This window comes from Drosophila sechellia, chromosome 2L (assembly GCF_004382195.2).
Source record: "Drosophila sechellia strain sech25 chromosome 2L, ASM438219v1, whole genome shotgun sequence".
Classification (NCBI taxonomy): Eukaryota; Metazoa; Arthropoda; class Insecta; order Diptera; family Drosophilidae; genus Drosophila; species Drosophila sechellia.
In genome coordinates, this window is record NC_045949.1 from 14,815,459 (window position 1) to 14,832,506 (window position 17,048).

General features: G+C 41.1%; 2 protein-coding genes and 1 non-coding gene across 3 annotated transcripts; 2 read left to right on the forward strand and 1 right to left on the reverse strand.

Moving 5' to 3' along the window:
* The first annotated feature begins 3,351 nt into the window (after positions 1-3,351).
* On the forward strand, positions 3,352-3,840 carry LOC116803532. Its single transcript, XM_032727225.1, has 2 exons — positions 3,352-3,395; positions 3,450-3,840. Exons 1-2 carry the CDS (start codon positions 3,389-3,391, stop codon positions 3,776-3,778), a joined length of 336 nt encoding a protein of 111 aa, XP_032583116.1. The 5' UTR covers positions 3,352-3,388; the 3' UTR covers positions 3,779-3,840.
* A 3,158-nt stretch (positions 3,841-6,998) lies between these two features.
* Positions 6,999-7,082, reverse strand: Trnal-uaa. Its single transcript has one exon. It is a non-coding gene; the product is annotated as a tRNA-Leu (tRNA).
* Positions 7,083-9,322: 2,240 nt separating this feature from the next.
* Positions 9,323-16,643, forward strand: LOC6611338 (chymotrypsin-like protease CTRL-1). The gene is made up of 5 exons (XM_032715101.1): positions 9,323-9,536; positions 9,593-9,647; positions 9,709-9,884; positions 9,956-10,358; positions 16,415-16,643. Exons 1-5 carry the CDS (start codon positions 9,323-9,325, stop codon positions 16,641-16,643), a joined length of 1,077 nt encoding a protein of 358 aa, XP_032570992.1.
* Positions 16,644-17,048: the final 405 nt, after the last annotated feature.

A 17,048-nucleotide genomic window follows, 5' to 3' on the forward strand; every position in this document is an offset into this window, starting at 1 on the left:
AGTGCGGAAAGTGAAATAGGCGAAGCAGGACGAGCATGAAAAGCTTATTGAAGAGGTGATGAAATACCTGATACTCTTGTTATTTTTCCTGCCAGTTTTACACCCACTACTCTGGTCACTTGGAAAAAAACAAGGGGAAACTGTTGGGATTTCAAGTGAACTTATAGATTTAATTGGCCATAGTCTATACATGGAGGAGCGAATGAGCTCCTTGACCTTGTTAATTAAATCAAGTGATTTTTAAAGCCGACAATGTTGTTAGCAATGGTGTTGTTAGGGGATTAAGCACTTTCGTACTTAAAAAATAAAATAATTAAGTATTAGTTTTATTTGGAAAAATTGCAAATAAGATTTCTTTTATAAATACCGGTTGTTAGTTCATATCGACATAAAATTAAGCAGATTTTATTTAAAAGTCTACATTTTATTTATTATATTAACTGGCTTAACTTTAACTAACTTTGCACTAAGATAAAGCTACCCATTCCACCACACAGAGCATCTGAGTAATAAAAATGGCAAAGCAACTAAAAAAATCTTTGGAAAAGCGACGAATAAAAAAGGAGAATGTTTTTTTATGCTGAAGCAGCTGAAGTGGCGCAGCAAAAAATATTTATTACTTTCTCCGGGACTGCATATAGTTGGCTATATGTATATGTACGTGTGTATGTGTGGGTGTGCCTAGTGGGAAATTGTTTGCCCTCAAGGTGAAAATATGCTAAGTAACAAATAAAAGCAGGATCTCTATCAGGGCCGCCCTCCCTCCCCCTTTAACCGCCCAACTCATCTTGCCAACCCCCCCCCCCCCCCCCCCCCGCTCCTTTTGCCACCATTTTGGGGCTGCAAATGTTGCAAACGACTCGACGAGTCTTTTGGCTTTTTACATATTTTTTTGAGGTTTTCCAAAACCAGCACACAGGATAGCGGGGGGCGGTGGGCGGTGGTGGGCGGTAAGCGAGAAAGATGAACGGCCAAAGGAAAAGCCGAAAGCAGAGCTTGTAAACAAATTAAGAGATTGCTTTTGGGCAGGCGACCGTCAAAAGCGTCGAGCTTGAAGGCCGAACAAATGGCCAGAACAGAACCGAGCTGAGAAGTCAGACCAGTTTGAGGAGGCGTTACAAGTTTACTAAAGATTTGAAAGGGGCGTTTCTAATCAAATCAGTTTGGCTGCATCCAATAAATTTTCCAGCTGCGAGTAAAAAATATATACAAACAACTCTGGAAACACATTTTGCGTTTGATGGGACGACTTTTTGCGTTTCGAAATATTTATTCACAAGTCTTGCTTATTTATCTCGGCAGAGAAATAGATTGAATCTCTCAAATCGCCCGAAGCAAAGGAATATTTAGTTTCTCGGCGTGGCTTTATCTAATCAATATGTGCAATTCGTTCATCTACAAATTTAGATACAAATATCTTTAGACCTCAATAAATATTATTGCTATCGAGAGTATTTGGTTGTGTATAAGAGTGTAAGTTGTGTTGCATTAGTTTTGATTACTTTCTATATTCTTCCAAAGCTAACATACATAATGTGTTTAAATTTAATATTATAGAATATACATAAACAGTTCGAACAGCGCATCTCCTGTATTCAAATAAAATTTATAGTCACAAATTTGTTAAATTATATTTATCAAAAACAATAATACAAACAATATTCATAACTGGGCCGGGAAAATTCTAATTAAATGAGACTCGCGACTCCAAGTTTTCGAGCTGGGCAGAAGTTCAAAAGTTGAGAAAGCGGCTCGCGGAATAGTTTTCTAATTAACTGTGAACTATGCGTTGCGAACTGAGCAACTGAAAAGCGAGGAGAGAGAGCGATGGATGGCGATAGCGAAATGAAAAGAGAGAAGAACAATGGAGTCCAGGTGGAAAGAAAGTGAAGCCGGTGAGATAAACCGTGAAATCTCATGAATTAACTGAGCCAACTTGTGACTCGGCGCTGCGAAAGAAACAAATAGAGAAGTGCAAACTATTTGGAAACAAAAGACAATTGCAGCAGAGTCCCAACGTTGCAACGTTCGTCGTCGTCGGGGAAGGGGTATGTCTGTGGTATGGGAATGTTGGTGGCAAATGGGTGGTGAAACGGTTTAGCCAGGACGGAAAGCGGAACGTCGCCAGCAAACAACTTCGAGTGCGGGGCGCCTTCCCACCATTGTTACCGCCATTGTACCGGAAATGCCGCACAAATGAGAAGTGGAAGGAAGTTGACAAGCCAGCGGGAAACGCAGGCGGAAGGGAGCTAGTTTGGCCCTGCCAAGTGTGAAGGCAGTTGACTGCAGGGCAACTGCAGCAGCAGTGGTGGCAGTAGCAACGGCGACGTGCAACACCAATGTGCAACAGCAACTTGCAACACCAGTGGGCAACAGCAACGGCAACGTGAGAGGCGTCAACATAGAGTCCCGTACACATGACAGGCCGGAGGAGCGACTACGGATGCGGGATGTCTGGGGTTAAAGGCGCTGGAGATGGCGAAGGCGTCACTTGGGTCACTCCTCTAATTAGCTGCAGTAATGGTGTGTCAACAAGGGAAGGAACGGGTGACAGCACAAGCTGCAGCTTGAACCAGCAGCATCACCAACTTGGGTCCCTAAGACAACAGTGGTCCTGTATAAACTAAGCAGTCTCTACGGTAACTATACCACTGCTCCAACCAGAGCCCCGGCAAGTGCAAGGGATGGCGAAAAGGACCTGGTCACGTGGGACAGGACGACAACCCGGCTGAGATGAACCAAAGTAATCGGCGTGCCGAGAGTGCAGCCAAGTCTCTTAACCCATTTAACCCAGACAGTGAATGGTCGCGTACCGAGCTTAAATGCAGCATTGAAAGCATTGCAGTTGGTCCTCTCGAATTTCATTCAATCGTTGGCATTGGCTTTCAACGTTTTTAGCTTCCTTGAATTATAGGAACGTTTTGTGGCAAAGTGCGATCCGATCCAATTTATCCGACCTCTGGGCATAAAGACTTATGGAACGAATAAATTTAAGGTAAATGTTGCGCAACTGGATTCGATATTTTCGTGTTAAAAAATGTCTAATAAATATAACTGAAAAACATTTTGTGAACTTTGTAACACTACATTCTCTAGCTGAAAAACTAGATTGCGTTTTAATTGTCATAATAATTGCTTGTAGATTAATATAATTGCTGATTAATTAAGATCATTTTCTAAGTATTTTATAGTAAATCCAAGAATTCCTTATCAAAGCGGGAAATTCTTGAAACTGACACGCCCCTATCGCATTGTTTTAAATATTGATTGAAGTTGAATAATGCAATTATTCCAGTTTTTACTTGATAAGACATAAGTATAAAAAGCTGCATCGGCGAAATAAAAGTATCTTTGCACTAAACTATTTCAACTAAATAACACCTCAGTTATGAAGCGTAAGTTAAGCATTAAAGATTTGGATGCTTTAATTTTCTAAAATTAAATTTTAGTTCTACTTTTCTTGAGCGCCCTGTCCATCGTGCTCTATGGATTTGTATATGGAAATCCACCAGGAATCAACACCGTGAAAGCAGCAATAAAACTGCATAACTGGTTGGCTCCATGCAGGGACCCTCCAAATACTTATATTTATGGATCCAGAAATGAGTGTTCAAGGAAATGTTCCGGACATTGCGCCACGTGCAATTCAACATGTATCTTTGGAAAGAGGTGTGTCTGCGGCACAGATACCTATTGCATGGTTGACATGGACTTAACTGTCGTGGCACCAGGTGAACCGTTGAGGCAAAAATGCTATCCCGTTTCCCAATTAATTTAGAGACATTTAAAGAATGCCACATGACAATTTTACGTATTTTCAATGTATAAAAAATTATTAACAAACGCATAATAAATATAAAAATCATCTTTTATATTTAAAGAACATATAAGTTTAGCATCAAGATTTTCATTTTCCGTACGGGTTAAGTACCCATTTGGCTTTGGGTATTCCAGGAATTATCCATGCAAAATCTGTGCCAAGCATTCAACGTCTTTTCTACCGGCAAACGGTCGAATCTTGGCCCAATTCTAATTTGGCTGACTTTTACATTTTTTTTTTGCCGTTGCCTGACACAAATAATTGGCGCATAATGAGCATAACTTAAGGAAAATTACGAGTACGGAGCGTGTGCTTCGAACCCTGAAGGGGCGGAGTAGGCGTGCCCTTGGGGCTGAGCTCGGTGCGGTGGCTCAGTGGTTTGGTTACGTGGGTGGGTGGCATTGGTGGCACCACTCTGCACACTGGACTTGTGCATATTTCAAAGCAAACTTTAGAAAATATGTCCCGTCGCCGGTTTCTGCAGCTCTGCGGTTTTCATTCCATTTCGTCTGGTCCCTTTTAGGATCCTACAACGTTTTTTTTTAATTATTCAAAAGATAATTACACTAAAAAATTGTTTGTCGCTAACTGGCTGCGAGCAGCCCAATCCCAAGTTACCGAGCCAAACCTATAGACTCCGGTGCCATTTCCAAGGCAGGAAAAACTTTGCATTTGCTCATTTTTTTCGGTTGCTTGGGAGGTAAAGAAAACTGGCTGCTAAAAATGTTATTTTTATTTTGCTTCTTCTCATAATTGCCCGCCAAGTAAACCGAGCATACGCACGAGCAACCGGATGCCAGCGAAAAGTTGCGGGAAACACAGCCCAGATACGGAACACAAGCGGTTTGGCACATAAGAAGATAGCCGAGATGCAGATACAGATACAGGACAAGCCACTCGGAACTGGCAGGCACATATGCCATGTTGCCAGGATGCCGGGATGCCGGGTTGGCAGGAAGCGAGGATGAGGACGGAGTAAATATGGAGGAGAAAGATGCAAATCGACCGGCTGGAAGACTGCCAGATTACTCGCCCACTTTTTAAAAGTGTCTCGAACGCTTTGTTTTATTTTCCAGACTTCACATCCTTTTTGGTTGCCTTAATTAATTCAATTTATATAAGAGATGCAATAAAACGACACGATCTGCAGATATGCAGTACGCTTGAGAACAGAATCAGTATTGATTTTATTTTTAACTACATCAGAAGCCACTATCTTTATTAATTATTTTATATACATTTTTGTGCGAAGATTGGCACTGCAGATTGAATCAATATATGGCGTATTTATTTATTACCCATAAATAGGTTAACATGGCTTAGAGTGCAAAGTTCACTGGCGAGGTGTTAAACTTATTTTTTGAAATATTTACCTCTGTAAAGGCAGAAATATATTTTTAATCAATATTTAAATCTTCCCCGTTGCTGCCAACGGTATGCACGTTTGGTTTTATGGCCGTGTCTGCCTACATAAAAGGCATCTGCATATTGACCGTTTCGATTTGGCCCACTCAATGTGCATTTAAGCATCTGGCCAACCGAACTGGCGACCACAACCAGTTGCGGGCTTCAACGGTCAATGCTGGCCGAGAAAGAGTTCGATAATTATCGAGACATATTTAATAATAACAAATAATAATAAAGAACCCACAGACAGTCCGCGGCATTTTCGTGTGGTTCGTCCCATATACAGATGGGCATTATGCATATATTCATCGTCCTTAGTACTTTTCATAAATAAATGTGAAACGCGCATAATTGCCAGAAATTAACGTAACCGTACAATCAATATTTATCGTCTCTATATATGCACGGATTCAAAAATAAAAGTACATATGTGTATGCGAACTTTATGCGTTTATGGCCGTAAAACACGGGATGTGTGTAGCAATTTGCCTTGCGCTGCGTTGGCATTTTAATTTAAATTCAAGTTGGCAACTGCAAAAGTGCTCAATATTTTTTTTTTCTCCGTTCGTTTGTTGATTTTGTCCATCAACATACAAAAATGGCACGCAAATTATGAACCGCAAATGTGCGTGCCACTGAAAATGGTGAAGTAGGGCTGCCTTTTTTATCACTGTGGGTGGCAAGGCCTTCCACCCACCGCGGTGGGCGTGGCGATTGAAAGGGGCGAACTGAACTGCACATTTGCATGTCCAACTGATGAGACTGGCGAAGCTGACTGACCCACAACGGCCACACATCTATTTTTAATGGACATATTTTCATGTGCCGGACCATTTCTTTTTTTGCACACCCACTTATTTTCGCCATTTTCATATCCGTTACTTTTAGAGTAGATGGGTATACTAGGTTCGCTCAAAAGTAACATATTTCAAAATCAGCGTTTCCGGCTGTATATGTATACTAGCCAAGTCGATCTGGCCATTTTTTACTGAAATGACAAACACACTTTGGAAATTAAATAAACCTTTCTGACTTTTCTTGCCAACTTCTATAGGTACAGCATATATAGAGAATGGTACTTATTCAGTCATTGTATATAAAAACATTAACGACCGAATCATTGAATTACAAGATATTTACCCATATCCCAAATTCCCTCGCACACCTTCTATGTAAGTAACAGGTATCTTATAGTCGAGGTACACGACTACAGCGTTCTTTCTTTTTATTTTGCTAGTGTGGGAAAACAACGCGAAATGCAAAAAAGAAGATGAAATTTATTTACGCAAACATTGCGGAGCTTATCTATGGTCATGGTTGGTTTAATGGCTGGGATATGGTCGCGGCTTGATGATTTTTTTATTGATGCCTATGTCGAGGTCGCGATTCGCTGATCTTTGTCAAGTTTACCATCGTTTGTTTTTGGGACTGTCAAATCGGTTCCGAAACATAAAGAAAGAAAATAAATTTGACAAAATTAATCTGCCAAAATTGCCGTTTTATTAAGTTTAATTAGTAGTGAAATGTGACAAACTTAGCATTGATAAAATGGATAAGTTTTTATAACAAATTGACATGTTCGCGTTAATAAGTGTAATTATAATCCCATATCAATCTTTACTCATAAGTCAAACCCTTTTATGGTGAATTATTTCATTGATATGCTAATATATTATAAGGGATAAGATTATCATGGAGATTTTTGAGTAAAAAAGTTATTCGCAACACTGGCAAGAAAACGCATAATTGAACCTTGCCAGGTGTGCGCTTCTGCCAGGTGTGGTATTCCAACCCACGCTCTCTTTCGAGAACCAGAGCTTAAATCTGGCGCCTTAGACCGCTCGGCCAACCTGGCTATGAAAAATCTCACTTTCAAATTAGCATTTGGATGCTTGATTAGCTAAGCTCCTAAGGTCCTTTATGGCAGTACATAGTTGCAATATGCTAAATATTTTGTATATTTGTAGTAAGCTTTCACATTTTAATTTTATTTGTTTAAAAAAAAATATATATATGACATTATAACGGCTACTGAACTAAGCGACGCAGCATAAATCCAAGCCCGACAGCCAACAAAATCCACAAATGGAAGTTGAATCAAATTACTGCCTTACACAGGTGAAACTTTGCCTGGCTTACTTTCCAACACTAATTGCTTTATACTTCAATGAACTTTATATCGTACAAATGTGTTCTCCTGGAGAACATCCAGCCCATATTCGGTTGGCAGTGCTGCAGTTTTATCTAAAGGCTGCGTCAACTATTTGACCAGGAACTTCAACAACTTGGCAGTAACTCATCAACGGCAGCTGAAGAGGCAGCAGTTGCAGCCCAGTTGCTGCATCACCGAAACCTACCGACCACACATGTCAGTTGTTGCCAGTGGAAAGTGGCAAGAGGCAAGTTGAAAGTGGCAAGTGGCAGACGCAACTGGTGGCCTTTGCGTGCCTATTTGCACTTGCCAAGTGCCAAGTGGGCAAGTTTACATTAAATACAATAAATACCTGCCACAATTTATGCAACGCCAATGGGGTGGCACGTTGCGCTGCGATAATGCGGTTGGCAAAGCTGATATACATATTTTATGGCCACCGGAAGCAATTCAAACTGCATACAAGATTCAGTTCAATCTATCTTAGATCCAAGGTATTATACTGAAATGTATGCTAAATATTCTGATGGCAGAGCGCGTACCGCTTGAATTTATCCACATGGCGCCGCTTTAATTTGGTATGTATATTAATTAAATATCAACCATTTTTTTTAGCTATGCGACCTTTAAAAAGTTAAATTTTTTAATTTCCTTTTTTATTCAAAAAATATGTGATTCCAAATACTCATATTGGGGGTTTAAACGGTGTTGCAGGTTAGAGTTACGAAAACGAATTTATTCCTTTGATGAATTCAGCTTTTGCCAGAAAAGTACAAAAAAGCAAAGCCGAAAATTGAAAATAAATTCGAAATATGTACATAAATAAAGCGCATGCAATATTCATAGAGTCCTTAACAACTTTACGCTTTGGCAAAGGACTCAACTCACATATCATAAACATGTTTCACACGTTCTCTGGCCCCAATTCACGCCACCCCTGTCTGCTAACCATTTACGTTGGCATTTTGGGGCGGCCACAAAACCCAGCCCGTCATCGTTCACTGTTTATCGATGATGTGCAAATTAAATTTTCCAGTGCAGAGGCGGCTTTGGAAATTGGAGGGCGTGGCTGTCCGTCCGGAATGGACAGCCGACAGCAGCATTGATGGATACGATGCGCACGTGTCATAGACCGAAAATATTTTTACACTTCAAAATTATGGAGACTGGCGGTGGACAAACAAACAAATAAATAAATAGAGCTAACGGAAAATTGTGGCTGCCACAGAAGGTTTGTGGTCAGAGGTAGGTCCTGGTTCGAGGGCCATGAGTTGGCAAATTTACTGAAAGTTGTCTAAATTTATAAAGCTGCCAAATAGCAAGCTGCTGGGAGTGGTATATGTACCTTTATGGAAAACCCGGAGCCAAAGCCAAACGAACCAAACAACCACCTTACAAATATAAAACTAAAATGCAACTAATTTGTAAGGCCACATAGGAGGGGGGGTGGGGTTGTCGGTTTATGCCAGAAAGGGCTTTGTAAGTGTTTGTTAAATGCAACTAATGTTTTTCTTGTGGAGCTTTTGTTGTTCGTCTGCTGCTCACTTTGACATACACTGACCAAATATGAATTGCTCACAGTTATATTTAAATACACTTGAATAAAAACCTAAGAATAATGAAAGGTTTTTAAAGAGAGTTACATTTTAATATAGTGCCATAAATATAGATTTTAAATATGAAATAATTCTATTTCATTTGAATACAAATGTACTATGCATTTTCATTTAAAAAATACATACTTGTAACCTTGGCTTTATTTAACTGTTAATTACTTTCTTAGAAGATGCGAGTTGTTTTCTTTAATCAATTCGCAATATAATTTCCAATAACTAAGAATAACACTAACATAAATGCAGGTTTCTGCGAATGTTTCAACTGATAAGCCATGCTGTGGCGATTATTAATTACAGCGAGACTCTTATTCAGTCCGCAGTCTTGAAATGAATACCATCGGAATCGGGATCGTGTGCCTCATTCTCCCTCTTCTGGGATCCGCTATGTTTCTGGATCCTGCCTGCGGGATTCGTGCTCCGATCCCTACGGTTCCACGGATCATAAATGGGGCGATCGCACCATTGAGATCAAGTCCCTGGATGGCATTCCTTCACACCACCGATAACTATTTTGTTTGCGGCGGAACTCTGATCACAAACCGTAAGTTTTATAGAACCATTTCGATTCAAGTTTATAGTTATTACTTGTTCCTGCAGGCTTGGTTCTAACTGCAGCGCACTGCTATCTGAAAAATTTCACATATACCAATCTGTAAGTTTAATGAAATGCAATATAAAATACAGATAATACAGATTGCTTTACCTTTCTTCAGAGTAGCTCGTTTGGGAGAATACGATAGGGATGATGTTGAGAAATGCTACGGAAACTATTGCACGCTTAGAATTGAGGGCAAAGTGGACAGGGGATTCAAGCATCGCCTCTTCGATCCGGACACTCTGGCCTACGATATAGCCCTTCTCCGGCTGAAGCAAAGAGTAGAGTATCGGGGTGAGATATATGCTGCTATCCGAGATAAAAATCATTATATAAATGATACTATATGAAATGATCATTCACAGATAACATTAGACCGATCTGCATTGTCACGGATACTAGGTGGAGGAATTACATTAACTCCTTGGATCCGCTGACTGGAACTGGCTGGGGAAGAACGGAAAAAGGTCAAGATAGTGGCTATCTTAGGACGGTGGACTTGAGCCGACAAGATCCTATATACTGTTTAATGTATACCGCTAAGCATATTTTGAAAACCCAGTTTTGTGCCGGAAATTTGGACAGCGGTTTCTGTAACGGCGACTCCGGTGGTCCTGTTGGTGCATTGATCCCTTATAAAAAGTCATCTCGCTTCATACAAGTGGGAATCTCTAGTTTCGGCAATCATCGTTGCGCAAATGCAAGCGTGTTCACGAATGTCATGAGCCACGTCGACTGGATCCTTTTGGTGCATAACAACTATACATAGTGATCAATCTTCCTAGTTATGCTAGGTCATTATAGCTTTCATCCAGCTCTGTGGCACTGAGATCATATCTTTTCTAAGAATTAGTTGGAATTTATACAAAAGATCTTATAATATCTCATATTGTTTGTAGGACTTGTTTTAAATTTATAAATTTGTATTTCAATTTAGACAAATATAAGTATGTATGATATTCATTGATCTTTCAACTAAAGAAAAGCCGGATTGTCATTTTCCAGATATAGCTGAATCGTGAGAATCGTCTACCAGGACCGACTCAGCCAGATCGCCAGCCATTATGCTGTTGACTTGCCCAGTTTCCCTCAGTTCTTTCATGCGTAACTTTCGTTTGCCTAAGCCACGCTTAAGCATTTGGCCAGTGCGTGTGGCAAGGCAGTATTAGCATCCGTTGCCGGGCTTCTGGGTTTGCAGTGTGTGCCGGCTGCTGGCTGGTTTGTTGGTGCGTTTGTTTGTGGCTGGCTAAATCCTTTCATTTTCATAACTCGTCATAGAATGTAAACAAGATTAAGTTAGTTTTCTGTGCTGCTCAAGTGGCTTTGGTCGCCCCAAGTGCCAGGGAGCGCCCGGTGTTATGGGTAAGGGTCTAGTGTCGAGACATAGGGATATGCAATATGCCCGGCTTGGGTCCCGGGCAACTGCGGCTGTCGTCCTGCCCACAACAAGTCCACCAAGTGACTGTTGCAATTGCTTTCGGAGCTCGGAGCTCTCCAGCTGTTGTTGTCCTTGCCGTTGCTGTTGTTGCCATTCTACTAAGCTTGGTAAAAGTTTTCGTATTAAAAAGTTGGACGTAGGGATTTCACAAAAGCTTCCGCCGCATTATATTGAGAGCTGATTTTGAGGATGCCCTTGCCCACTGCTGAACCGCTAGCCAACACTCTCATTCCCATTACCCTCCAACCCAACAGCAAACTATCCGGCCAACCAGCTTGCAACGCCTTCGTCTTAGCCTTGGTTTTCTCGTTTGATTGCCCAAAGTGACATTGCAGTTGTTGTTTGTTTGTCGTTCGCATAGTTGGCAGCACTAATAGTAATTAAAGTTATAGCAAACATAAATTAATATGCAGATTGGCGGTTCGCAGGCGGTTCTCCTACACCAGCCATCAATAGTCAAATTAAGTTGCCAAGTGCTAGTTTTGACTTAACAAATTAGTTCATAGTAATTTAGTAATGAGAATTTAATTGTATCAAAATGCTTTTAAATGCTGCATTTGTTGGAGAATTAGGTGTTAAAATGCATATTGTTTTCTCTTCCGCATATGAACAATGATTTCTACACTTAGTTTTATTTTACTCCCTTTCCTTAAATTATATTTACTATGGCTATGAATCCTATTCAAGGCCATTACTATTATTTTCAATGGGTTCAAACGCCAAAGACCATTATTTAACTTTAAGAGCCATTTATATACATATATTCAAAGGGTTATGGCTGCAACTCAAAGCCAGTAATTTTATCAAATGCAACCCGTATCCGCAAACAGAACTTATTCGCTTAACACCTCTGCCCCCTACTCATACGTACTTATTATGTAATCACCCGCATGCTCAAAGTCAGTATTGTAATTAAACTTATTAGAATTTCATTTTAAGCACATTCGTGCCCAAGTTGGAGTTAATCAATAAATTAAACATTCGGTGGGAGGGGAAATCTTTGCAACGACTCTTGCATAATTGCGTAGGCGTAATGTTTGTTTAGTTCAATTCACAGAATACGTAGACCTGAATGTTTAAATAGGGATATTTAATGCAAATCCTGGCATAAGTGAACGGAGAGCCAACTGTGCAAAACCTCGCACATAGACCGCACCAAATAATCAAGTTTTGTTTAGCCGCTCGATTGCGATTTACCGCAGGGACCAGAGCTCGGCTAACCCCATTCCCATTCCTATTCCCCTTCTCAGTATCAATCCCAATCCCAATCCCGTCGTGAAGCCCCATTTCCAAGCTCATCATCTGCGTAAGTCGGTGCTGCCACGCCCACTTACAGCAATTTGTGCACATCGCCATACATATGTGAATTTCCTGTAATAGATCTTGCGGCAAACATAAACTGCATGTTAAATGCTTTTGCCTCCAGGACAACTAAGCCCCGAATGGAGGGGCCTGTGGTGGAGCATGTTTCCTCCTGATGAGCTCAATGGCTTAATGCATTTGAATATATGCATGTGGGGTGTGGGGCTGGTTGGGGTGTATGTATGGCTTGTTGTGTGGGCGGAGTGCGTGCGTCATGCTCAAATGATAAATTGCTTCAGCCAGGAGGAATGAGTATGAGAATGAGGTGTGGATGCGGGAGCGGGAGCGGGTGCGGCAGCGGCAGCGGCAGCTCTGATAGCCAGGGATAACACACAGTGCACAGTTGATGCCACACAATTTACACATATTAAGTAATGCTCCCGGTAACTAGTCTATCAGTGCGTATATCAGCTGGAGATGCCTCTGAAGTGGGCGGTGTGCCGCCTGGTGCGCCATTGACGGAAGGCCATTGTGCTTGTGCACATGGACAAATTGCAACAAGATGGCTGAAATATCTTTGGCGAGGCAAAAGATATTCTAGCATATCTCCAAAGTCCCGAAATTGGTCAGTGGCGTGCATCAAATTAGTAAGCACATCGGTTAGCTGGGAGGCATTTCAAGTGTTTTTGATTAAACATTGCAGCACATAATCGTATCTTGACGATTTCTGAGGCTATGGCAAACGAAATTGTTGTTTTAAGCCCTAAATACGGTGCAATTATTTGCACTTCATCTGGGAAATTTTCGAATCTGTGCTCAAATTATTTAGGCTTCTATTGCACTCACTAAACCCGATTAGTAACCGGGCAACTAAAACGTATTAAACATAACTTAATAACAATTTGATGATGTTTGGATAAATGGCACAAATTATTGGTAGCTGACAGTAATTAATTTTTTTATTATAATAAAATTTAATATAATAAAAATGTGAAAATTAAATCCCAAATTGATATTACACTCTATGTATATACTGTTCGATTGGAAAAAATCAATTAAAAAGTTCACAAAAGAAGTGCAGTACTATTGTATGAGCCCATCTTACCTTTATTTCAGTTTTTATTTTGCATATGCTTGGAGTGAACGTCCTGCACTCTTATTTGCTACCTATAAATTGCGGCATTCTTTTGTGGGGCAGCCGGAAATGTATTTTTGATTTAAAATGCGTAGCATGCGTAGCACACACTGTGTGTGTGTGTGCGTTCTACTTTGTGTGGTCCTTTAAAATTTCAATCCTGTTCACTTGCACATATCCCACAAGTGGGAGTTCAGCCGAGTGGGGCTTCTTCGTACCGTCGACGTTCCTGGGGCGATTCATGTCAAGTGGAAAATTAAGATTGATTACGGGAGATAAGCCGTTGAATTTACAACGAATTTAATTGATTGCATTTTCACCCGCCTGTGCTTGGCTTGGCTTGGTGTGTGTGCGTGTACGACACGTCAGCCATCAAGTGCGACCTGTCAATTGCTTAGATGCAGTACAGTGCAATTTAATTGCTGCGCCAGTGAAAATCAAACACCCAGCTTATTTTTCCCACTTCAAAGCCAGTTGACATGGCGGCAATAGTTCCTCAACAAAAACTTCAATTCGCAACTCTCACAGCTCACAAAGGAAGGGTTGCGGTAATAAGCCGAAGATGATGATCGTGTGCCAGCCAAGCATCGACAAGCTGAAATTTCCCGAACTGAAACTCGAAACTGCCAAGTTTCGCTGCTGCGGAAAATGAGGCAAAAGCAGCACCCCACCAACAAAAGAAGTATCATTCTTAGGAGCATTTTCAGCAGCATCGGCAATGCGCAGATACAAAATTTGCGGCTTCGAATGCGGTTTTTGTACTCTGAAGACTACTAGAGGTACTTGCCAGAGTTCATAATGATTGGAAAATACTCTTTTGGGTTTATATTAACAAAATTTAGTTGTTTTTCTTTTATTGATAGTAATTCTTATGCAGCTAAAATCATTAAAATTACAAATTGCAGAGATATTGGAATTCTTTAAAAACTTTATATTTGTTGAATAGAAATCTGAGTCCAATGATATATTAAAGTGCCCAATTATTACGAAAACATTACCATCAAATTGGTGCCATTATCTCTGTACAATTTCATATCACTTTAACTTTATTATTCCGATAAACTGTAATAAGAAAAATAATAAAAATATGAAAGTGAAATTGCCTGCAAGGGTATAGACATATTTGGTATAAGGGTGCTATGTTACGAGGTGCTCATCATTGGGCTCCTTTGGTATTCCGTTCCTAATTAACTGATTTGCAACCTAATAGGGTATTGTTGTATTCCGTATATTTGGCATATCGACGCTTCTTTGGAGCAGAGCTCGGGAAATTCCCCACCCGCTCTACCAAACAGCTGGATGTCGTTGCTTTTGTGTGGTTTGCTGCTTGTTATGCCATTTTATACTTGGCGTGTTGGAGCAAATGTTTATGTTTGTTTACTTATGCATGCGTGCGAGTGTCAACCTCGCCCTCATCGTCATGCACTTGCGATATCAGCACTTGTATCTTTGTATCTATGTATCTGCGTGTGTGCGCGCTTGTGGCTCATTTCAATAACAAAACCAGCTCAACTCACTTGTTACCACAACTGACGCACTAAACTGAAAATATTATGCAGAAGACAAAACAAGGCGGAAACTGAGAATTGCGACCACAATTGTTTGCTTCAGGGGACCCCGAAGATCCTAGCCGCATTTCCGCCCATTTCACTCATGTGCACAATGACAGCTAATCAGGGCTTTTATAGGCCTTCCATCGCCCATTGACAGGTTAATGCAAATATTGTGGGAGCATCTCGAATCAATTGGTATTAAAATTCACACAGGGCAGTTTAAAGTTGGGAATTTGTGTTTGACCAGGCCGTAAAGGTGGTGTTTGCCATCGTAGACGGGGGCAGAATTGGACTTTCAGTCTTATCTTGGCCAGCAAAAGTTTGCCCCATGGAAAGCACTTTGTACCTGCATTTGTCACAGAATTTATGACGTCCGTGTGCTCTCTACGGGGCGGCAGTAGAGGACGAAAGGACTTCTAGAAGTTGTTAGGCAGGAGGATGTTGAATGGTATACGAACGACAAACGATGGCGCTGCAAAATTTCGTTCGTTTGCTGCTCACTGGACTTTATCTAATAAAATCTAAAGTGTTTAATCCTTTGCACTCGGCTGCCGTCGTTAGATGTTCAGAATGGCCGCAATCTGAATTTTGGCTGCTACTTTTACAGCCACGTTTATGGCTATTTCTTTGCTCCATGGGCCGTTCGTTCTAATCGCCATTGCAGATGCATTCGAATGTCCTGGGGAATGTCCTGAATTGGGCATACTAGCTTGATAATCTGTTGTGCTATATGTATATGTCTTGATATATGAAAGAATGCAGAGTTCAGTGTGGTAATCAAGAATATAATTTAATCAAAATGAAGAAGTAATCTTATTGTTACCATATTGTTGTGTTATGGTAAAATCTTTTGCTGCATTTTTAAGGGTATGCAACGATTTGCCTTCTTCCTCCAATAACGTACTAAAGAAAGGATAAAACTTTCATTAAATATTTTTCACATCAATATCATTGCTCAATCATCATCCTAATTACACATTCATCTCTCCAAAAGTGGTCTCTTTATAAGCTTACCACCAAGTTGGCCCCTCGAGCCTCGTTGTCAGTTTATCGTTCTTCATGAGAGTGGTTTCCGATCGAAAATCTCTTGGGTTCAAGCCCCCTTCAGCTTGGCTGGTGATAACCCCAGCAATTGCTTGGCTTACAACCATCTTGGCGGAGCTGTAATTCAAGTTCAGTCAGTGCCAGGTCCACTAGAGCATTTGCTCGTCTCCTTCTCCACCGGCGATTGCAAAATTTCTTCAGTTCTGACTACTTTGTGCCACCCTCTGAAAATTCATTTCGCCCATCTACAAAGAATTGCACAAAGAGAATACCAGTTTGCAGCTGCAGCTACAGTCGGTGTGGAAAACGGTTTCTGAAGTCCTAACCCACTCGATCAAATTACTTATTGTAGCTGCGCCGCAGGATGCAAAAGTGCCATTAATACAAATAGAGTGACACAGAAACGGGGAGCCGAGGATAGTGAGTCCGCGGGTATCGCCTTTGGCCAGGTGGAAACGGTGGCTATCGCCTCGCCTGGTCGCCTGCCGCGCTTTGTATTCCACTGCCTCCAGCTCTCGAATGCCATAACTTTGGCGCCCAGCAATGCTGCAGATTTGGCCAAGTGGAAGACTAATCTGTGAGTCCATGCTCGCGGGGCAGGCGGAGGTGTGAGTGATGGCTGGGGCTGGGAAAAACTTTGAACAATGGGCTGGAAAAGTTGTTTTTTCTTCGTTTTCCAGAAACTAGTTCTTGGCTGGGCGAGGTTGTCAACTGTGAGTAAGAACAATGAAAGGCATTTCGCTAGCCAGCGGGTGTCCTGGTGTCCTTGAGTCCTTGTGCCGCCGCCCCCATTTTTATACCTAAGTCTTAGCAGCGAGGCGTAAAAACAGCAGGCCAGAAATAGAATTACGTGGGGAGAGTCCTTTTCCCTTCCTTCCACCCTCTTTTTAGGTGCGTTGATAGATTTTCTGGCTTTTCTGAACGATTTGCATTTCAGCGTTTTAAGGACACCCTTGACCAGACAAATAGACGCGCGTATTACCATA